General features: G+C 42.5%; 2 protein-coding genes across 3 annotated transcripts; one reads left to right on the forward strand and one right to left on the reverse strand.

Moving 5' to 3' along the window:
• Positions 1-358: 358 nt before the first annotated feature.
• Positions 359-11,932, reverse strand: gpnmb (glycoprotein (transmembrane) nmb). Of its 2 annotated transcripts, none has more exons than XM_050033882.1 (12): positions 11,718-11,932; positions 10,143-10,292; positions 9,894-10,055; positions 8,940-9,113; positions 8,701-8,862; positions 8,272-8,595; positions 6,372-6,431; positions 6,005-6,199; positions 4,053-4,158; positions 3,512-3,732; positions 3,284-3,374; positions 359-2,336 (listed from the first exon to the last, which is right to left on the reverse strand). In XM_050033882.1, the coding sequence occupies exons 1-12, from the start codon at positions 11,785-11,787 to the stop codon at positions 2,183-2,185; spliced, it is 1,869 nt and encodes a 622-aa protein (XP_049889839.1). In that variant the 5' UTR covers positions 11,788-11,932; the 3' UTR covers positions 359-2,182. The 2 variants fall into 2 exon arrangements, with proteins under 2 accessions (XP_049889839.1, XP_049889840.1); XM_050033883.1 differs by having other exon boundaries at positions 360-2,336; positions 9,915-10,055.
• A 4,984-nt stretch (positions 11,933-16,916) lies between these two features.
• On the forward strand, positions 16,917-23,073 carry LOC126383795 (polypeptide N-acetylgalactosaminyltransferase 15-like). Its single transcript, XM_050034477.1, has 10 exons — positions 16,917-17,700; positions 17,830-17,996; positions 18,083-18,287; positions 19,442-19,609; positions 21,005-21,122; positions 21,618-21,812; positions 21,917-22,048; positions 22,156-22,257; positions 22,338-22,481; positions 22,581-23,073. The coding sequence occupies exons 1-10, from the start codon at positions 17,168-17,170 to the stop codon at positions 22,770-22,772; spliced, it is 1,956 nt and encodes a 651-aa protein (XP_049890434.1). The 5' UTR covers positions 16,917-17,167; the 3' UTR covers positions 22,773-23,073.

Here is a 23,073-nt window from a genome sequence, read left to right on the forward strand (position 1 = left end):
TGTCAAATGCCTCTGAATAAAAAAAAAAATAATTAAATTGTGGTGTTTTGTCCTTTTTTTTTTTTTTAGGCGACTGACTGACTGGCATGCTTCATATTGAAGTCCGTGGGGTTTGATCTAACAAGAAAACTACCAGGTTAGGGATGTTAATGTAATTTTAGTTCACAGGCCACATTACAGCCCAATTTGATCTCAAGTGGGTCGGACTAGTAAAACCATTGCAGAATAACCTATAAACACCTCCAAATGTTTCCCTTTCTCTTAGTGTAAAGAAGTATATTCTGAAAAAGGTCATCCATTTACATAGAGATGATTAACAGCCTGTGATGTTCACTGTTGTCATTACGTGTGCATTTTTCCTCTGTAGTGATGCTGACATCACCACACCAAACTTAAGTGGAAGCTATTGAGGAAGCAGGTGATGTCTCCTGCCTTAACAAACCATTTACAAATCAAATTTTTGGCAGTGCTTAGGCAACGGGGTTCAGCCAATCCTGATTAAAAATAGGAGTCTGATACAGAATCGTTTGTACTGAAGCTGCTGGTTGACAATATTTTGCACAACGTTCAACATCTTAAATCTGACCACAATAAGTATACATTCTTTTTTCAGATAACTGTATTGTGGTCGGGGTGGAGAAGCCTCTGGTGCAGTTTTTTTTTTTTTTTTTTTTTTTTTTTTTACATGAAATGGGCTACTCACTATTTAACTTGGCACCTCGTAGCCCTCAAGTGAATTGATATTAGGTGTGTTAAGTCATCCAGTGGGCCAGATCAGGCCGTATATGTTTGACACCCCTGCAAAGGAGTAACCATATATTGCTTTATGGCACAAACCAGGGACACTATGCCATTTTGAAGTCACTCACATTGTTGATCACTAATACTTAATTTTGGAACAAGTTTGGTTAAGTTCTTGGATAAGAGAGACTTGATGGTGTGCTCACGTCGTGAATTTATAGCATGTTCTACAGTAGCGGGCTACATCTTAAAATCTATACCACATACAGTTGCATGTAACACCACACACTACTCTGTATAGTATTTTTTCAATAAGTATACAAGACTGCAACAGACTTGCTTTATAAAAGTATATATGTTTTAATACTAACAGTGAGTTTCATATATCAAACTGTGACTTCACGCAAAAGCAAAATGTTTTTCCAATTTTTTTGACATTCTGAGCTGTTTTACTGCTCTCCATAGTATGTTTTTCCCCCCAACTTTGAGAAGCATCTCCATTTCATTTGTGTGAACACACTGCATACTATAGGCCTGTTTAGAATTAGTATGTTAAACAAGTATGTACAGGATGGTATGTATCCATATGTATGCAGGTGAGGGTGTAAAATATTCTAGCCTCACTGTTAGGGTATAGGGAAGTTATCTTGCCATGGTGGATTTGTTGCCGTCATTTAGGCTTTCAAAAGCTTCAATCTTCACTGACTGAAGTGAATGGTTAAAAAAAATATATCTTTCTACCACTTAGCCGCCAAACCTTGAATCATATTCTGCTGGTCATTTGTGATGGCACTAAAGCGAGGTTCATATTATAAAGACATGAAGAGAAATATCCGTCTTCAAAAGATGAGTGATTAGTTCACAACCTTTATTAGAGTCAACTCAACTTTCCAGTGTTTTCCTTGAATTAGTTTTTGAGTAACAGTTTAAATTTTTTTTTATTTTAATTCATCCGACTGAAGAAGAGCACGCACATGTCACCAGTAGTAAAAATGTTATATTGGCAAACTATCTCAATGATTTCAAATTTCTCATCACAGTGTAAGGCGCAGTAGTGTAAGACAACACTTGGCACAAAATTCACGCAAAAGCATTTCAGCCACGACTTGAACCCAATTCATCTCCTAGCAACTAGTTTATGCAATGATGAGCCAGCACAAGGAGATCAAAAGGAGCGGTGCCTCAGTCAGACATTTAACAGCCTCTTTAGTAAATCATCCTGCTAATCATATACTGCTGTAGCTGTAGCCAACACTTTAACTATAATTAAGACACAAACAAGGCATTAGAATTCTTTACTAATATATTGCCACAGACATGAATGGCTTCCTGCTGAATTGGCTTTTTAACAATTTAACTTGTGCTTTCATTTATTAATGTCAACTGTGCTTTTTCTTCTTGCCATTGAGGGCAGCAATGCTTTGGAGCAGCTCTACAAAGCCTACAGGGGGCGCCTCTCAGTCAGCAAGTGGTGGCTCTCCTCGCTGGAGGGGAAGAGTGACTCCTTCAGACGGTTCATGCGACCCCTGACCCCAGCATTCCCGCTTGCATCTTCCACCAGGGACCTACGAATGGGACGGTACACCTTGTAGCGCCTGAGAGAGAGAAGAGTGAGATAAGGGATAAGAGGAGGGAAGAGGGGGGAATATTTGGCACTTGAACATGTTGTGTGTGGAAGACCAAACCTTACAGGGAAACCTCAGTATTTTTCAGCCTGAACCCTATTTTCTTATGTTTTGTGTCTAAGTGACAGATGGAGACAACAATTCAATCCGCTATGGAGAAAAACTGCTTCTGCCGCTGCGGCAAATAAGGCTGCAAGTGATCCCCATGAGCAATTGTGCACCATCAATCTATGTTCATTAAAAATACTTCTTTTTTTCAACTAACAGGCTCAGATTATTATAACAAGTGTTTGACAACTTTACGGAAAAGACCCGACAGAGAATGAAACATTCTTCTCTACCTTTTGCTGGTCTGTTTGTTTTTGTGACCAAGTCTCACTCAAGGAGAAGTCTCTTTCTGAAATCTTGTTGCAGGAAAAATAATTGTGGAATTGTTGGTGAGAGGAGTGCCAGGAAGAGTTAGTCGTGTTGGAGTACAGAAAGCATAGCTTAGTGTTGTCTAAAAGATTTTTAGTATGATGACTTAAGCTGAATTCAACAATGTGGAAAAGTTGAAAAGCGATTTCAGAATGAGACCTGTACTTGAGCGAGACTTGGTTTGACCAAATAATAATTACACCGGATCAGCAAAAGGGAAAGAGCATCTCATTTTTCCTGTAGTGTCTTCTCTGTGATGTTGTAAGACACTTCTAATAACAATCTGAGTTTGTCAGTGGCAAAATCAAGCACTTTTAGTGGTCAAAAACGGATGCAAAATTGCTCTGGCTGCAGCGGTCTCTGTCAATACTGGACCAGTTTCAAAACCTGTTATCTCCATTAGTCACTTAGAAACAAAAACATGGGAAAACAGCGTCTGGGTTAAAAAGACATGACCAAAGTTCCCCTTTAAGACCAGTCAGTTGTGCAAGACTACTCACTTGCAGACCAGATAGGCAATGAATGCGAAGACAGCCGCCAGCACAGCGGTCGAGGAGAGCACCACCTCTGCAGTGTGAGAAGTCTTGGACACTACAGAGAGAGAAAACAGCAGTGAGGGGTTCAGACAGAGAACATCAATCTGTCTACTTCTTACAAAACTTCAAATTAAAGAGAGTGCATTGTGAGCATGTGTTGGATTTGGATTAAATGTCTTTGTGTAACCCCACCAGGTGTATCCTGGGACTTGTTGATGGTGACAGTGGTGCTGGTCAGGCTCAGGCTCCTGGAGTCTTCCAGGGTGATGTTGACACAGTAGGTGCCAGGCTCCGGGAATGTTCGCCTGAGACGCACTTCACATTTTGAAGAGGGCGGCACGTCATCGCACATAATGCCACGCACCTGAGTACAGGTGGGGTCTGACACGATGGTGCAGGCTGAAGTGGGGATGCTGAAGATGAGGGGATGGAAGGACAAAAGGTTAAATCCTTTGCTTTATCTAAAACTTTTTTTCCTACTATACAAGACTTACTTATAATTCTGAAAGTTTGACTGTAATTTTTATCACCATCATGTAATTTAAATCTATCAATTACTTAACTTCCATTTAACTATATTCCATATGTGAATACTGAGAGAAAAAGAGTCACTTCATGACACCTGAAATCTTTCTGGAGATACAATTTTGGATTCCACAGGACAGTAGTCGAGAAAAACACCAGTCTGGTTAACATTTAAGTAGAATTGGTGATGAAATAATGATATACTCACTTGCCCAGACATTTCACCAGGAAGCTGATGTCAGTGTCGGTCACTCTGGCAGCCGACACGTCCACAATACGGCTGTTTGGCTGTCTGTGCAGTGCGTGCTTGGGCTCTGCGGAGAACAGATGAATGCAGTCGGTTTTAGATGTGTAATCACCTTCTCATAACATTTAAATGACGGGGGTGTGTGTTTGACTCCACAAAGAAAGGTTTGAGGATGGAAAAAGTCGGCCATAACAATAGGGAGTAACAATTTTGATGAAAAACTATAATCTTTCCATCGCGTAAAATGTAAATATTTGTTTGTGCAAAAATCAGCAGAGAATTCAACTTAGTACACAAAAGGCCAGTTTCACACGACTACCACTGACTGGAGCTCTGTTCTGCTCAGTGGAGCTGGCTGCACTTTAACAGCTGGGCAACACAGTCACTTGTCTACCGTCTATGGTGTCTATGTGTTTACTTGAAAATGACAATGAAAAGAAGTGATTAGAGTTACATTTGAGATATGGAATATATATCTGACTGTGTGAATGATGAGGTATCTGCAAATCAAGTCCCTGGGTCCTCTCCTGGCACTTTTTCTTTTCATGAACATGCTCTATTTTGATATTTTCATGCAATCTGTCACTTTATTTACATTCAAAGTACAAAAAAACCCCTTTACGAATCAATGTATTCTCATTGTGACTTAGAAAGTAGTCGGCGGGCCACCCTGCACCCTTAGGTTGCTCACTGCTGTAGAGGCACTGCAGTGCTTACAACCAAATGCTAGCGTCAGCATGTCAACATGCTCATACTGACAATGCTAACATGCTGATGCTTAGCAGATATAATGTTTACCTGGCTTACCATCTCAGTTTAGCATGTTGGGATCCTAACATCTGATAATAGCAATTAACACAGCTGAGGATGATGTCATTAGTTTTGGCAGTATTTGGTCGTAAACCAATTGGACAATGGACAAATAGAAATTTTGAACTAATAATGGCACTAAAAAAAGTCAACGATAGCCAAAGTCATAAGGATTCATCCTCTGGGTACCTCAAATATCTGTACAACATTTCAAGGCAATCCAAACAATAGCTGTTGAGATGTTTCAGTCTGGACCAAAATGGTGGCTCAATCGACCAACAGACATTGCCATCCTCGTGGCCATGCCACTAAATAAAAGGAAAGGTTAAACTGTGAACTGATCTATTATTTACTTTGTAATAAAGGATCATAACTATTCCAACTATGTCTGGCAAGATTTTTGCCATTAATTTTATTTTATTTTTTTTCCCTTGGTTGTCTGCATTTTTTACAAACAGCAAGACCTCCTTGGTTTTTTGTTCTATGTCTGGCAAGATATCTGAATTTGGCATTATCTGGTAGTATCACAAAAGACACAGTAAGTCGAGCTACGGTTATAGCTCAATTAGGCCATTTAATAGGACTACTGTCCTTGGCCCAATATACAAGCATGGGAGGGGAATCGATTTATTGACCTTCTATGTCACATATCTAACAATTGACAAACAAGTTAGCCATAAATTTTAAGATATCTAACTCTTGCAGCTGACAAAGCATGAACTGTGTCTCCTCGTCCATCTAAAATGCACGGCTCTGGATGTAGATTTTGCCATGTTGTTACTGGCTTCTTCTGTTACGCTCTTAATGCTGTTCAACTTACGGGTCAAAGCCCGGAATGGAAACTGGAGCATGCGCAGAGCACCTAGGCCAGTTTGGGTCTGATTGACTGTATACATGCAGAAGTAACTTGACTCCCAATCGCATTGTCTGGGTGTGTCAGTCCGACTTTGAGAAATTTGATTTAGCGCGATTTCAACTGGACTAACTTGTTTACATGAATTTTAAAAGCCCAGTTTTAGTCGAACTAACAATAAATCAATTTTCTATAATGTCATGTAAACGCACTGAGTGGAATAAGATTTTTATTTAAACCTACCACCTACCAATAATGGTGATATTGCCAGTGAAGGTCCCATAGACGTAGCGGAAGCACCCATTTCTTTTAAAGTTCCTGTTGCGGAGCCAGGCCAGGGTGGTGGGGTTGGACTCTGGGGTCAGCAGGGGCTCCGTGGTGGGCACGCCCGTTGTCATGACGATGGCAGAGGAGGCAGGAAGGGGCTGGCTGGTGCTGGGTGGCACTGAAACAGGAAACAAGTGGACAAGAATGTGTGTATGTGATTCAAGTGTCTCATATCAAAGGTTTTGGGTCTGCTTCAATATTTAATGAACTCCCGCTCAGAAACACACTTCCTCAGTCTTGCTTGCTTTCTCTCTTATACAGATAAACACACTGTTTGCTGTGGAGCTCACCCTGTGTGGTGTCCATCTTGACAGTCATAGCATGAGTGATGGGTGGAGGTGTGGGAGCCTCTGCAGAAAGAGGCAAAGGTTATGACACATCTACTTTTGTAAGGTAACACTTCAATGAGCTCTGCAGGGAACGCCACTTCTTGCTTTGTCTTCTTCATCACGGTCAGACTGCAGTGATTTGGTGTCCTGCTCGAGGATGACAGCACTAATGCTTGGTCTGGTCACTTCATCCAAATTACAAGAAATGTTTACTTTTTCTCATTTACCATTTGTGGTATGTAGTATGCCGATAGTTTTGTCTGCTCTCACACTTGTGCTTAAGCCATTGAGAAGTTACAGTTAGGATTTCAACAGCAGCTTGTACTATTAGAAGAGATCTTGCAGTTACTACAGAGACTATAAAAGCAACAGCCCCCAAATGGCCCCTAAAAATCCCAAAAGCTGGTAAAATAAAATCAAACCCCTCTAAATGGCTGGTTAGGCCATTGTAGACAATGTTGATGAAGAGTAGTGCATGATGACAGAGATCATAGACAGAATGACTAAGCAGTGAACCGCACCTGTTGCTTAAAGCATAAGGTGTTTGCTTTGCAAGAAAATGTGAAGTGTACTTAAGAAAACAAGAGCTTAAAATGAGAAGTATGCTATTATCAGATTTAACAGCTGTCACATTTTAAATCATCATTTGTAATAGTGTGTATGTAGTGTCCTCGCTGTGACTGTCTTCTAGCTGTTAGCGAGAGAAGATGTTTGCGAGACATGACGATCAAGGTGTCATTTTATGTGTTGATTTCATTCCCTTATTTGGGGGATCATCTATCGTTAACCGTGCGTATGTGATGTTCCAGACAAGACCAGTTCTTGACCGAAAGATTCACGAGGAGACGCGAGAGTTGATGTAATGGAGGACTTGATTGTTGAAAGCACTCTGCTATGCTATAAAAACAGCAAGCACTCCCTTGTCTGTGAGAGACCCTTCTGTTGTGCTGTTGTGTGTATGACAGAATTCTCTCTCCAGGCCTGCTCAATAAAGAACCGCTTGATTAAACATCAATCTGTGTTTACTGATCCCCTCATTTTACCACAGTAAAAAGTCTGCCTTGCATCACTGCAAATTGAAACAGCAGGAAGTTTTCCCACACTGCTATATATTTATACCAGTTTGTGTGAATGCATGTGAATGAATGAAGTGCCTATAGACTAACTTCCTTAAAACGTAAAGCTGTAAAAAAAAAAATTTTTTTGACAGTGGTGCCCCAAGAAGGGGGCCAAAGGGGGGCCAGGCCCCTCCAATACAGTTGCAGCCCCCCACTGGCCACCCTTGCAAAGACAACTGGAGGTAGACATAATTCTTTAAGAGGCTAAGGTGAGCTAATTTTTAAGATAGTGCGAAGGATTTCAGCACTGAGCTTTTATTTTGAAGTGCCATTTCCTGCTGTAGATTGAGTGACTAACCAACAGCTACTTGACAGAGACAGCTAACTAGCTTGAGGATATGGCCAAACGCCAGTATGACACTGAATAAATTAAGCTGTGTGGACCTTGAACTAATGACTAAGGAGAAATCTGGACCCCATGTCTGGACCAGTTGGGAACCACTGACCGAAGGCATCCATTGGTACCAACCATGTCAGCATAGCTTGTCGGTGAGGAGGCTATATTACGCTGCAAAGTTAGGCTAATTTTGGTCTATAGTGTGTTGTTAGTGTTTTGTTCCTTTCTCTCAGTGACACATGTATGTTTTCAACAAGCCTATATGGTTCAACAGCATCTTCAAATTCCTGAAATTCAGTTTTGGCTTTTGGTTTTGGTGCCACCCCAAGATATTCAGTCGCCCCATGTGGCACCCCTGTGAAGAATTTCTGGGAGTGCTAAGATCATGTGTCTGTGCCCAGTATACCTGTAGGAGGTGGTGGCGTGGTGCTCCTCCGAGTCGGGGTGGCAGGGGTTGGCGGACACTCCATAGGGAACGCTGCCTCCACCACCAGCTTCACACTCATGTTCCCCACCGTGTTATAGTTGTGTGTGGTCAGGTCGCGGTGTGTCACCAGCTGGTTGCCATCTCTGAAGTCCCAGATGTAGTCAATGGAGGCTGCGGTTTTGAGGTAGCCGCTGGGGTCGTGGACCTGGACTTTGAAGACCACGTCCTCACCACGAAAGAAAACATTGTCCGACTGGTTGACCGCAGCCTTCTGGGAGATGTTGACCGCCACTGGGATCTTATCTAAGAGAGAGTGTAAGGGGAGGGTAATAAATAATTCATTCTCCAGGTTCCTAATTGTTTGTATGTGTCTTTGCCAACAGATGACGAAGAGTAAGCGTGTAAAACCTGTGACATAGAAGACGGTGTTGTCAGTGGTGAGGGGGCTGTACTTCCTGCGCTCACGTTTCCTGTAGACCATGACCTCCATGACCTCTGCACCCAGAGGGATGGTGGTGGTGTTGATGGTCAAACTGGAGGAGGAGCCATCACACGTCTCGTAGTACTGGCCTGAGGATGAATGGAAAGTCAAACAGTTGTTTTTTTGTTTTTTTTTGCATGTGTTCAAATCTGTATATCGGTCTTACCCATGGCGTGCCACACGTAGACGTAGCTCTTGCGCCTCCAGTCATTGCTCTGAGGGAAGGGCTTGCCATCAGGGAACACATTGCATTTCGTCTTATCCGTACACTTTCCAAAACCATAGTCGTCCAGCCAGGAAGTCCAGTTGTACACGTAGCCAGAACGCACCTGTCCATTGGCTGCTCAGAAGAAAGGAGAATGAGATTATTTTTTAAAAATTTGTATCTTAATTTCAACAATCGGCCAAATGACTACTTTCAACATGCTCAACCGGCCGAAAAAAGCTGACAAAGGCTGACTCACCACCGAAACTAGGGCAACAGATGCTCACTGACTGCCTGATATTGACCACTGGCCAACTGTCGGCTTGGTGTGTCAGAGTCCTCACATTCACCAGGTTGACAAGACTCCAAATTTATGCTAGTGTTGCTCTTTGTCTGCTGGATGTGTAATGCTCACTACAGGCTACAAGTCATTTTCAAGAGAAGCCAGTGACACGAAGCTATAAAATGACACTTGACACCTGACACTTGTGGTTGTGTGATGGGCGTGATGCGATACAAATGAAAGTTAAGCTGGCCTCAACCTTTGAAGCATCAAACAGTCATATGTTTTTGTCTCACCATTTCGCCATGACAACATAATTATGTTAATGAGCAACACGACTCTGTGACAGAAGAGATCATTAAAAGGTAAGTGTTTGCCATCATATCAAATTTACCAGGTGATAATAACCCACAATGTTGTGTTTACAGTTTGTTGTGCTGCCCCCAAGTGGCCAAAAATGAGCTAATAGTGCTTCTGGTGTGCCTGTGACACATTTTAAAATGCTTCTGTGGCTGTTTTTTGTCTGATGTATGGTGTAGTATGGCTGTCTTATATGATACAGTGGTTGTTTTGTGCTGGAAAATGACACCATGTGTAGTGGGGCGTGGCCTGGCCTGGCTTTTTGGCAGCACCTGAGGCCTCGAGCTCCGTACCGTCCTCACAGTGATCATCCCACACAAGGTCCCCGTTGGCATCCTCCTTCTGACAGGGAGGGTACTCCAGCTTCGCAGTGAAGGAGACGCAAGAGCCGTTGAGAGCCGGGCTGTCGCTGGTCAGTCGAACCTTGGGTTTGCCTGAAGCAAAGTGGAAGCTCCAGGTGAAAAACAAAACAAAAAAAAGATAATGGGAAGAATTCAGAGGAGAAAAGAGACGTTACTCACCTTTGTGGCGTGAGAGAGCTTGCAGCTTTGGGTTTAGTGGAGGGTAGAGGTAATCATCCCAGGGGTTGGTGTCAGGGTCCCAGCCAGGGATTGGTGGGATTGGAAAAGGTAACTTCCCTACATGCTTGTGAGGGAACATGTCAGCAAATGCTGGAGAGAGAACAAAGACCTTTAAGACTTTTCAGGCCCCTTGAAATGTTGTGAGGAATTCTGAGGGGAAACTAAAACTTATAGGGTCCCCGATGAAGTGAAGGTGTTTTGCTTTTTCAGCTAATTGTGCACATATAATGACATTTATTGGAACCTTTCTTTACCTACATTAGAGAAATTGTCTTCATTATTATAATTCAAGTTCCGTTTAACTGAACTGTATTTCTCAAACATCACTAATAATGTCAAGAACAGCTCCAAAAAAAGGTTTTTAGTCAAAGTCTGCAAGTATAAGTCTCTGCTTTGAATAAAAAATTAATTTTGTATTTAAACCTTTTTATTATCATGACATGAAATGTGTCCATCCTGTCACCTAACATGCAGTTTAGAAAATAAAACCTATGAAACCAATATGAAATGAAATGGTTTGACTCCTTAAATGGAAAGATTTACCCCTTACTTGAAGTGGGAATCCTTTTAAGAACCTGGTTTCTAAATGATAATAATGAGATCAGGTTTGAAAAAATATGGGAAAATGTGGAATTATCTTTAAACACCAGCTGTTCTGTGTGAGAGATGTTAATAAATCTAATAGCAAATACCATGGCCCTGGGCTTACACATATATTAGCATCTTGAAAAATGTATCTGGTCCTACCAAGTGCCTTTTATTTATTACTAATGATAGTCTTCTCTTTTAACTCCATGCCTTTGTTTCTGGCTGCTGTCCTAATTTAGGACAGATGACATGTTTTAAGGATGGCAGAGGAAAACAACAAATTCCATCCATGTGATTTGATTAAAGGAAAAAAAAAAAAATCCAGATATCTGTGGGAACATATTTGTGTGAGCAGACCTCTGTGCAGATAATCAGCTCACAACATGATAAACACAGACATTCTAAACTAAATATGCAGCTGAAATAATAAAAAATATGATACTTTTGTTGTTTTCATATTGATAACATGCATTAAAAATATGTTTTTTGAATTGTTTAAGGGCTAAATTCTTCCCTCTGGAATCCTATGTGAGGATGTAACTGTAAATTAAATAGGTTTGTCTTTTGAAGGGTTAAGATAAAGTCTATTTTTATGGATGTAAAATCGCTTCTTTTGTGTAGACAGTTGTCTGACCAGAGGGAACACGCCTTAATTAAGCTCATGGGACTCTGAGTGCAGAGAGCTGATGACAGAACAGGTATTACAGATACTTTGAGACAAACATCGGACAGCCTATCAGAAGTCTGTTTCACAATTAACTGCGACACAATTTTAAGGCTTTGAGATGAAATCATTTCTGCCATTTCAGTGTGAATATTTGAATAAAATAGAAGACTTTGTAAATATATGAGCCTGATATAACAGCCATTGTCAGACAGAATACTGCATCATAACTTTAATTAGACTAACTTTAGATAAGCACTTACTTTTGCGTCCATCAGCTTGATAAGCAAAGCAGGCACAGACCAGGAAAAAAACAAAACGCAAGGCGTCCATTTCCACTCTTCTTGAGGAAAAATCTGTCGTCAAAAAATAACCTATCCACCTCCCAGAAATATCTTATAATAATATTACTAATAATTATTATTATGTGTTCACCGACAGAGCCTGTCCCTCTCTCTGCTCGTCCAGCTCTTCTTCCACCAGCTTGTCCTGATGTTCAGTAATTTAATCTGGGGGCCGCTGTGCGCAAAAACATGTGATGTGTCCTAACAGGACGCATCTCATCCCTTATTAAGTCTCCTGGGCGCAGGAAACTCATGAGAGACGAGATGCGCGCGGGCACGCCATTTGCGCACGACCCCTCTCTGTCCCTTTGTCCCAGTAAGACTTTTAATACGAAGGAGCGTTTAATCTCAAATTATGACTGATGTCTGTGATTACTGGTTAATTATTTTGCTATTTTGAAAGTGTGATAATAATGTATGTATGATGTCTTTTATAAACAGTTGGTGCAGCGCGACAAATTCCTCTCCATACTTTTATTTTTTAAATGTTTGTCCTCAGCTTACAGGATTTGATTGTGAATCTTGCTGGACAAAAAATAAATATTGTCTTTATTTATATCCAAATAGCTAAAATGATTTTATACGAAATATATCTTGTGATCACTTTCAAGAAAATTCTGCTTCTATTAATCCTCGCCTGAATGGAAAATATGTCAGATAAAAGGGGCAAACATGAGATGGCATATTAAATATAATGTAATAACATAATTGTGTTATTTAGATATTTTCTATTGGGAGTTCAGTTTCTGGCTTGCACGATAGATAACCTTAAACGTCCACGGGGCCACATGACCACGACGGGCCATTATTTGATGCGTTAGTCGCATCTCGCTGTGTCACGGTGAGACGCACCGTTCTCGTGTGCGTGAGATGTGAGGTCTGTGCCAGTTGTTGCGCCACAGCTGCAGCCGCAAAAGCAGAAGGAAGGCGTATGATGCGCGGCACAGTCGTGTTGATTTTCAGTATAATCCAACATGTGATGGACGACATTATTTCAGCGGGTCTTCTGCTGTCACAAGGAAGAGTTTGGAAACGACAGGGCTCCCAAACTGTGAACTGACGTCTTAAGTCACATTTAAATGTCTGTTCAAAAGTCAAGATGGAAACTGTTTTCCATCAGTGCTGCAACACACAGAGCAAACTCTGATTTATGATAAGGAGAATGTCTCTTGTGGGGAACTGAAGGAGAACATATCACGATATTTGATTTAAAAGTAACTAATTAAAGTTGAAATTACAATAAAAGCAATTATCTGTCACTGATTTAGGCTACACAATTAAATCCAATGAGAACAAAAGAGAGGAAACGAGATTTTTTTTCGCATTAAAACAGCAGGTAGCAATTTATTCTGCAGTGACGAATGCATTATAATGTCCTTACTGACTGGTGTCAAGAGCTGAAAACAAATACATAATGCAATGACAAAATCATACATGACTTTCATCTTCACTGAGCTACACAGTTATTTAAAATATAAGGTGATGTAGGCTAATGATTTGTGCGTCTCCTTCTTGTAAGGATTACACATGATGAACCATCTAAATTATTATTTTAAGTCCTGCTCTTTGAAAATTAAAGCCATAAAAGAGCTGTCAGACTTTGTTGTTTGCATTTCAGTGACAGTAGTGTTTTATAAAGGGCCTGTAACCTCAGCCAGACAGCGACAAAACACGCATGTTACCAAATGGTCTAATGTGTGATCATGTTTTATCAATATAACAATCGTGCAGCCTGTATTGGGAATGAATGACACAAAACATTACAAACTGAACATCTATCTTCATGGCAACTGAGTAGACTCCATCCGCTGATGAAGGCCACGAGATGTGATCGAAAGCTCAGGAGGAAATCTCGTAAATGTACCTGATGTTAATATGTATACATATTTTTTTTTTGTCAGATGAACATGAAACGTAGAAAAAACGTCAGTACCACTCATCCTCCAGTAGAGGGCAGCACCGCTCCGCTGCTTCTCACAGCCTGTTGGAGAGCTGGGAGAGGTGGCGCGCGCACACACACACACACTCACACACCCACACACTTTCTCTCTCTCTCTCAAATCAAATCATCTGGCTCTACTGTAGATGTCACATGATTGCCCAAACTCAATCACACATTACTGAATATTACTTTTACAATATAACAAAATAAAACCATTACAAGACAACAGATATTTTCACATGTCAGTCCTTTACAACATATTTTATTATTGATTTATTCAATGATCATTTTCTTTATTAAATGATCAATCTTCTAGTCTATCACAGGTCAAAGACGGTGCAGACTGTCCATCACAGTTTCCCCAGAGTCCCGCATGATGTCTGCAAGCAACAGTGGGACCAAGTCAGTCTTTTGCATGTCACGAGTAAGTCTCAAGTCTTTGCACTTAAGTCAAGAGTCATATCCCAAGTCCTAATATTTGAGTTTTGAGTCCTTAACAAGTCATAATGCGCTCTTCACTGAATGTAATGCCACTTTAACAACAGAGGAATATATTTAATTTAAAAGAAATCAGTATTTATTTGTTAAAACACGTTTGTTGAAACAAGTGCCACTGAACTTAATCATAAAAAAGTAGTGCTGACATTGCATTGTATAGCACTATTAACCAGACCCACTACTGACTGGATTTTTGTCTTTGTTCCCTCGTGTACTTATTTCACCTCTGTAAAAATGTCCATAACCTTCTCTTCCCAAATTGGCTCGGGGGGAAGGGATTAAGTATGTTTTTCAAGTCAAAAGGCTCAAGTTCAAGTGAGGTCACAAGTCATTGATGTTGAAGGCCAAGTCAAGTTGGACGCCTTCAAATCTGTGACTCATGTCTGACTCAGATCCAAGTAGTGTGACTGGAGTCCACATCTCTGTCCTCAAGTGTCTTTGTTTTTTATTTTCTGTTCAAAACCCCAAAGATATTCAGTTTGCAATCACAGAAGGCTGCAACAAAACAGGTTCAAATTCTTGTGAATCTTCAAAAGATTCACAGCTGAGAAGCTGGAACCAGTTAATGATGACAGTTTTATTAGGAAGAAAAAGACTGAAATGATTAGATGGTTATTCAAAATGTTAATTTCCTGTCCGTGGACATTGACATCATTCAGCTAATAGGTTTGGGTCTAAAAACTGAAAGAGAAAAAAACAAAGTAGGATCTCTGTGTCTCGTCTTGTCACCACAAACAGAAGTCACTGGTTGTGAAACAGAAATATGAATGAACAACAACCCAAAAATGAAACATGCAGCCAAAAGTTACTGTTATTCTCTCACTCTGTCCATCTCGCTGTGTTTGTGTTTGTGTGTGTGTGTGTGAGGGAAGGATGCATGCGAGTACTTGTCGTGCCTTCTCATTTACAGCTCTGGCTTCCAGTTGGATGGTGGAATGCAGTCCGCATTCCTGAGAATGTGGACTGGACCCTGGACCTTCAGTGTGTGTGTATGTGTGTGTACGTGCCTGTGTGTGTGTGTGTCCATGTTCTCTTGGTGTTTATGTGCGTGTCTGCAAATGTGCTGGCGGTGGAAACTTCAATTCAGTGTGTGTTTTGGCTGCAGGACGGAACATATGGGAGTGTTCACTGCGGAGCACTGGAAATACATGAAGACTTTCTTCCTTTTCAATCTCGAGGCTTACAAGCATTGTTCCCACAAGAAGACAGAGGTGGAGAGCTGGTCACCTCTCTTTCTCTCCCTGTGATCTTTCATGTCTCTTTCATTTCCACCCCTCTGTGCAACACCCTCGTCTTGTTGCTCTGACGCCCTCCTTTGCTCTTTCAACTTCTCAATCTGTCTCTCCAGGTGTCCCCCTCCCACCTCTGTGTACTGTAATCACAATCATCAGACGCCACTCTGCCCTGTCATCCTGAGCTGAGAGGAGGTGAGTGTCTTTGTGTATAATGAGGGGAAGGCAGCTGCTAATCCCACCCACCCACTCAGACACACCACTACCAGCACCAGCACCAGCACCAGCACCACCAGAATGATCTGGTCTCTGGCTGCAGCCAAACTGGCTTAAGGCTCCCATTGGCTGCACTGCCAAGTTGCAAGCAGTGGCCTTTCACAGCTCCACTCAACCACAACACAGAACAGAGCGGGTGAAGCAGGCTGACACAGATGGTCTTCATTTCTAGTGATGTGGTGAAGAAAAAATGGGTACAGTCTGACCTCTTGTTGGCCATCACCTGAAAGAAAACATCACCCTGAGGTCACTTGGAAAATGCATTAGGAAATTATTAGACCTTTTCCACTGAAATCCTTACATGACTTCTGGGGCGTTTTCCCTTCAACTTCTTTTTTTAATCATAATTTGATTTGGGCGCCACATGTTGTGTTCAACTCATTGTGATAAAGTAGGAAAAACAAAATTCTACTTGCCAAAAAAAGTGGGAAATTTCCACTTGTTAAAAAAAAGGGAAGAAAGAAAAACTTCAGCTCAGGTCTTTGTCTGCACTCAGTTGAAAAACAGCAGTATGTGTTGCCAAGATCTCCTCAGAGAACCGGGGAGATCGAAGCTGCGACCGCCCCGCTTCCCGGCACCGACAGACGGTCATGAGACTGCGAGGCCCGCCGCCAGCTGGCCGGAGAGAGCATCTTTGATGTGTGACGCACCGGGGAGACGCCTGCACCAAGCCGAGTCTCTCTCTCACACACAGAAATACTGGAGGAAATATAAAAACACTGTCTCATTCCACTGCAATGTGGGGTTATTTATAACATACTGTTTGTTCTGCTGGGAAACACACAGAGTTTTGAAATTCCGAGTTTCATGACAAGGAAAATTGGCGCCATATGGCGATAAAAATAAGTCCCATAGGCATTAAAACTCCTACAATAACTAGTGATGCAGCTTTGAAAAAAACAAAAGACACCAAAGTGGCCGGCTGTTTGTTCTTTGAGTGTGGGAGCTGGATTTTTATTGTATTCAGTCAGAGTTTGAATGAAAAGGTGTTTTAATCCCTGTTATCATCTGAGCTACTGGTTGCTTTGAGGATCAGCTCAGTGAGCAGGTGTAGGAGCAGGTGGATGTATCAGGTGCATCTTCAGACGAGCTCAAATTTACGCAGGCTTTAGGACCCCGGGATGAGCTGGATGAGAGGCAAAGTCTGCGCACCTCCACCCTGACAAGAAGTTGAGGGGTTTGTCTTCTTGAACCTGCCTTGTCTGTCACTCGTGTCTCAGGTCTGGTGCTCCATGGATGCAGCGCTACACTCCACAACACTGACAGGCGAGTTATTTATTTTTCTGCTGTTTGGATAATACCTGTAGAGCCTCGTCACTTTGCTGAAATGTAACTTCAAAGTTGAGTCAAAGCGCAAAAATGGGGAAGTCAAGACAGCACCGGGCCAACTTCGTATCCCCCTCTCCTCTGCGCTCTTCATCATGAGGCTGTGGGGCAGAGCTACAGCTCTCCGGAGGAAGGTGCTCTGCCTCTGGCTGCTGCTCCTCGGCTTCGCCCTGGTTGTTCTGGCGCTCTCGGACCTCTTCAACCGGGACCGGGGCCGCAGTTATCAGAAACCTGGACTCCCCCTCCACCCCTTCCATCGGATTCCCGATGCACCGGACCTGGAGGTCATAGTGGACTCGCGTGACCCTGCGTTAGAGCTCGCTGTCGATCTCGCCCCGCTAAAATCTCTGCAAGAAGACCAGCTTTTATTCGTGCCATCGACGCAGGGCACCAAGAACCCGCCGCAGCAGAAGAAGGGGAGCTACAAGGTGCTCCTACCCGGAGCAAATAAGGATACCCACGCCCCCGCGCCTCCGACGCACGGTGAAATGGGGAAAGCGGTACAGCTACATCTGGAGGGCACGGAGAGGGATATGGAGCTCTCTGCGCTGGAGAAGTACGGTTTCAACGAGGTGGTTAGCGAGAGGATTTCACTGCATCGCATGCTACCCGAGGCGCGCCATCCTGAGTGAGTGCACGGCGCAGTGTCCAAAGCGCACGGCTTGAAAGGCAAAACTTTTGCACTGTGGTATTAAAACGCGTTCAAAGTTGGTAAAGTTGTCGCTTTGACAGAGTGAATTTGTTTCCTACTTAACAGGTGTTTGGGGGAGCAGTACAGCGAGTCGCTGCCGTCGGCCAGTGTTGTTATTTGTTTCCATGACGAGGCTTGGTCCACGCTCCTGCGCACCGTGCACAGCGTGTTGGACAATGCACCCAGGCAGTATCTGCAGGAGGTTCTGCTAGTGGACGACCTGAGCCAGCACGGTGAGTTGTTATCCATCCATCCATCCATCCATCCATCCATCCAGCCACCCATCCATCCAATTGACCTGTCTTTGTTCACTTCTCAGGACACCTGAAGAGTGTGCTAAGTGAGTATGTGTCTCATCTGGACGGGGTGCGTTTGATTCGCAGCACCAAGCGCCTGGGGGTTGGAGGATGCCGTAGTCTGGGTGCTGCCAGAGCTGCAGGGGAGGTGCTGGTGTTCATGGACTCCCATTGTGAATGTCAGAAGGGCTGGTTGGAACCACTGCTGGAGAGAGTGGCCCAGGACAGGTGCTGTTTACTCTAATGATCCACAGAAATAATAAACACTGGTGCAAAATGCTTACTTCAATACACACTCATCTATAATTACATTAATTGCTCTGTTGGTTGAACACCAAAAATATAAAATGTAAGTTGGCCAGAATTTTGTGATGAAGAATAATTAAAGTCCAGATAAACATTTGGTCTGGAAAAAGCAGCAGCTGTGCCCAAACTCTGTCTGTCTGCTGCTTTCTACTCTGCTCTGCTGTTTGACAGATCCTCTTGAGAGAAGTGGGAAGATGGAAGGTTCTGAGTTATCAGTTGTCCTCACTCATTAGTAAGACATGAGATGCATGTACTGTGTGTGTGTATCCAAAGCTCAGCTCTCATGATTTGGCTCTAGTCTTGTGTCTCAGGCTGCCTGCGGCGTGGCTCTAATTAGACTAGGTAATTAGGCTGAACTCTCAGACCTGGAATCTGCAACCACTCAACTCTCTCAGCCACATGTTTGACCCTTCTCCCATTTCTTCTTTTCATTCTCCCCCCTTTAATCTCTTCATTCCATTTCCTCCGAGCATCACATCACACATGGCCTCTTCAGAGAAATATTTCAAATAACATATGTGAACCAGAACAGATCCCAGCAAAGGACAGTGTCTCTAAACTTGGCTCCTGTGACATAAGCCTGAGACACACTCAAATATAGACAGATACAAACACACACACTGCTGAGGAAACATTTTTGCTTTTCACAGTGCCAATCTCTCTGCACACACTGTTGGAATATTAAGTGAAAATGTAACCAAGGAAGGCTGGCTAAGAATTTAAAATGTCCTCTTTCTTCCAAAATCTTTGACTGACAGGAACATACTTCTTATTCATAACATCAACCTCATTTTGAATCAACCTACTCCAAGGGTGAGGGTTTCCAAATATGAAGCAGGGGGTTTGGGCTCCTCCACCAAAAAATTTCAGCATCAAACACTTTGAATTTCCTGCTTTCTGGCGATTTTTTTATGCACCAATTTGTAAATTTTTTCATCACTTTATGGTGTAAATGTCTTTAATTTGATCCTCTGCTCCTTCCATGTTTTTACTAGGGGAGGAAAATGCACATGTTCTAAATACTGAAGGGGAACGTGAATATATAACTCACTGTTGAGATTAATGTCTCTGTGCAGGACCAGAGTGGTGTCCCCCATCATGGATGTGATAGACTGGCAGACCTTCCAGTACAATGCCACCCAGTGGCCGGTCAGGGGAGTCTTTGACTGGAGGCTTGACTTCTTGTGGGAATCTAACCCTCAGCTGCAAGATAAGGACCCAGATTCAGCTGTTCGACCTCTGCAGTGAGTTTACAGCAAAGTGATTTCAGGGCTTTCATGACATGATTATAAACCTAAAACAGTTGGGTTTTACCTGGAAGTAATGCTGAGTAAAACCTAAGAGGAAACACTCATTAAATTACCTTCTTATGTTTGTGGGGGCAGAATTGATATTTTGCTCGTGAAACTGGGTTTTTGCAAAACTGCACATCATTTGATTTATTTCCTGTTGGCCAGTGTTTCCCATCAGGAGGATTTGGACCCCCAAAAGGGTTTCAAGAATGTCATGAATTGATAAATGCCTTATAAAAGATTAAAACAAACAAAAAAGCATATCATTAAAACATAAAATTAGCGTATGGTTTTGGGCACTTTATCATATCTTTGCAACTTTTTTATGAAACATCATTAGGCCTATAAAAATATTCTGATTAAGAAAATAAAAGAGGTAAAAATGCTCTTAAGTCAAGATAAGATACAATAATCCTTCATTCATCCCACAGTGGGGAAATTTGCAACATTACAGCAGTGGAGGGATAGTGCAAACAAGGAAGCATCAGTAGGAAAAAAAGGCAACAAATAAAATACGTACGGCTGATTTCACATTACTGACCGATGGAAGTATAGATATCTGTGCTTTGAAGGAGCAGCGTGTGGAATTTAAGCATGAACTTCCAGTTTTGATTCCTTCAGTGTTTTATATTCAGAAGGTTTTTACCAGGTGCCAAATTATCTGCGGAAGTCTCTTCCTCTCCAAAACAAACAGATCAGGTTGATAAAAACAATTAAATCACTGAATAGAGTGAACAGTTTCTCGTTACAATTTAATGTTTCTCTGACACTATTCAGCTCATCGCAGACTGGCCACCTGCTAATGTGTGCTTGCCTTTTTTCTGATCCTGACATTCAGGAGGTTTTAACTGGGAGCAGAATTATCTGCATGGGTCTTGTCCTCTCCATAACAAACACACCAGTTGATTAAAATGAGTAGAAACACTGAATAAAGTAGTTTCATGGTAAAAATTGGTGTTTTTGCGACACTGTTTGGCATGTCGCCGCCAACTTTGGTGGCCAATGCAAAAAGATTAAGATGCGAATGGCTGTATGTAGAACATGGCGGCCTTCGTGGACAAGGACCCACTCCCTATGTAGATATTAACAGCTCATTCTAAGGTAACAAAAACAGGATGATTCTAATTTTCAGGTGATTATACACTACTGGAAAATTCTTATTATATTATTTTCCATTTCTGTAAATATATCCCTCTAAATCCTACACACCGGACCTTTAAGTGCTCATGACTCATAAAAAATATATGTTAGACTCTGAAGTTCGTAATGTCTCTCTGCACCAGTGACACCGAGACAAATCTCTGTGTTTGTTCCCCAGTAAAGTGACGCTGCCTCTGTCTCTGACAGGAGCCCAGCATTAGGAGGCGGAGTTGTGGCCATTGACAGACATTTCTTCCAGAGTGTGGGAGCCTACGACCCGGGGATGCTGCTGTGGGGAGTGGAACAAATTGAGCTGTCAATCAGGGTAGAGCAAAAAATACATACATATTATCAACTTTCCAATCAAATCCTCCAATTCACCTTTTCACACAGAGCAGAGAGATGACAGATTGCTTTCGCTTTTCACCTCAAGTCACATAAGCTTTTTATAGCGATGCTTCGGCTGGGTGATTTAGTTGCCTTCTGTCCGGGCCTCAGGAATGTTGTGCTGGGACATGATGCTTTTTGCAAACGGAAATCTCAGGTTGAATAGTGGTCTGGGAATGTCTGGGCACTTTGACAAATGCACAAGTATGAGAGCGAAATGTGACTTGACCACTTGTTTTCCCATGATAAGTTCATATTTTGGAATTGCAGCATGTTATCTGACAGATTAAAATGTAAAAAGGTGCATTTTGTAGAAATAAAAATCAGTACTTGTCGCACCAGATTCTTGCTGCAGTCCTGCTCTTTACACTTAAAGGCACACACACACAAACAAACATTACATGGTTACAAAACTTTTTTCCTGTTAACCTAGGTGTGGTCATGCGGGGGCTCCATGGAGGTGGTTCCCTGCTCCCGTGTGGCCCACCTGGACCACCACCACCTGCCTTACCGCTTCCCAGACCAGGAGCTGCTTCAGAGGAACAAGATCCGGATTGCAGACACCTGGATGGACGCATACAGGAAGATCTTCTATAGGAGGGACACACTTGCTCATTTCATCAGGCAGGTGTGTATGTTCAGTGTGGGAATTTGCTCAAAAGATTAGTTGGTGAGTTTACTAAATACTGAAAAAAAAAATCTAAGGACATGATAGCTATTTCTTCTGTGCAGTCTGAGAGCCCGAACATCACAGAGCGTCTGCGGCTTAAGAGGAGTCTGGGCTGTCGGAACTTCCACTGGTACCTGAGCACAGTTTATCCACAACTTTACATCCCCCAGGACAGACCTGCACTGTCAGGCGAGGTAGCGCACGCACACACACACACATACACACACACACACACAGAGGATTTACAGTACTCACTGATGGACATGACAGGCTGATGTGTCCCTTTTGTGCCTGTTTGAAGCTGTACAATGTCGGCACCGGCAGCTGTGCGGACTACCCCCGAGGGCAGGGACTGCAGGGTGGGGTCATGAACGTAGCGCCCTGCAGTGGAACGGGCAGCCAGGTAACCATGGCAACATTGTAAAAAATCAAAGGCAGACAGGTAACACACAGTGGCAAAGATGATCTCTCTTGTCATCGCAGCACTGCGATCTAAACTCTGACTTTGAGGTGCGATGGGGTCCCATGGGGGCTTTGTGTTTGGACGTCAAGGGAGAGAGGGTGGTCTTGTCTCCGTGCCCTACACGCCGACCAACCGCCAGCAGACTCCAGTGGAAGTTCATAAAGGCAAGACAGATATTTAAACCTTTTTGTAATACATCTGAATACGTGAATATTCTCACAGTGGGTGTTTGGCTAACCCAGTGCATCTGTTTTCTGCTTCAGCTGAGCGGTCAACTCGTTCACCAGCTTTCCCAGTTGTGTCTGGAGGTCGTAAAGGAAGGAGGGGTCCCACAAAGCAGCCCAAAAGAAGTCAACACCCAAAGCAAGACAGGAGGTCTCTTTCTGCGCCCCTGCACCCATCATCCCAGACAACAGTGGCACTTTGAGCAACTAGTAGCTCCTAAAGGTGCCTGACACAGAAAGCACAAAGGGATTAGTGGAATTGCAAGATGTGAATTCTAGACAAATATGTGTTATATATAGTGGCAGACACAGTAGTGACACTTTCTTTGCTCCACTTTGCCACTCTGCTTTTTTGTTCCTGTTTTAAGGATTGCAAATACAATTGATTGTGTTAAATAATAGACAACAGAATATATAGGATAATAGAATACATGATATGATTGATGAAACAAAGTCTTTATTTAAAACTGTTTTTGTTAGAAATATTGTATTTATGTACATTTAATCAAAGTGTGAAAAATGTGAAAAGGAT

The sequence above is a fragment of the Epinephelus moara genome, chromosome 22, assembly GCF_006386435.1.
Source record: "Epinephelus moara isolate mb chromosome 22, YSFRI_EMoa_1.0, whole genome shotgun sequence".
NCBI lineage: Eukaryota > Metazoa > Chordata > Actinopteri > Perciformes > Serranidae > Epinephelus > Epinephelus moara.

Excerpts from the sequence above, each read along its gene's own strand:
- gpnmb (XM_050033882.1), bottom strand. The coding sequence starts at position 11,787 with ATGGACGCCTTGCGTTTTGTTTTTTTCCTGGTCTGTGCCTGCTTTGCT. Across the intron at positions 9,114-9,893 it reads TACGGAGCTCGAGGCCTCAG|CCAATGGACAGGTGCGTTCT; the intron begins GTGCTGCCAAAA and ends TCTTCTGAGCAG. Across the intron at positions 4,159-6,004 it reads TGGCAATATCACCATTATTG|AGCCCAAGCACGCACTGCAC; the intron begins GTAGGTGGTAGG and ends TGTTCTCCGCAG.
- LOC126383795 (XM_050034477.1), top strand. The coding sequence starts at position 17,168 with ATGAGGCTGTGGGGCAGAGCTACAGCTCTCCGGAGGAAGGTGCTCTGC. Across the intron at positions 18,288-19,441 it reads GAGAGAGTGGCCCAGGACAG|GACCAGAGTGGTGTCCCCCA; the intron begins GTGCTGTTTACT and ends GTCTCTGTGCAG. Across the intron at positions 19,610-21,004 it reads TCAGCTGTTCGACCTCTGCA|GAGCCCAGCATTAGGAGGCG; the intron begins GTGAGTTTACAG and ends TGTCTCTGACAG.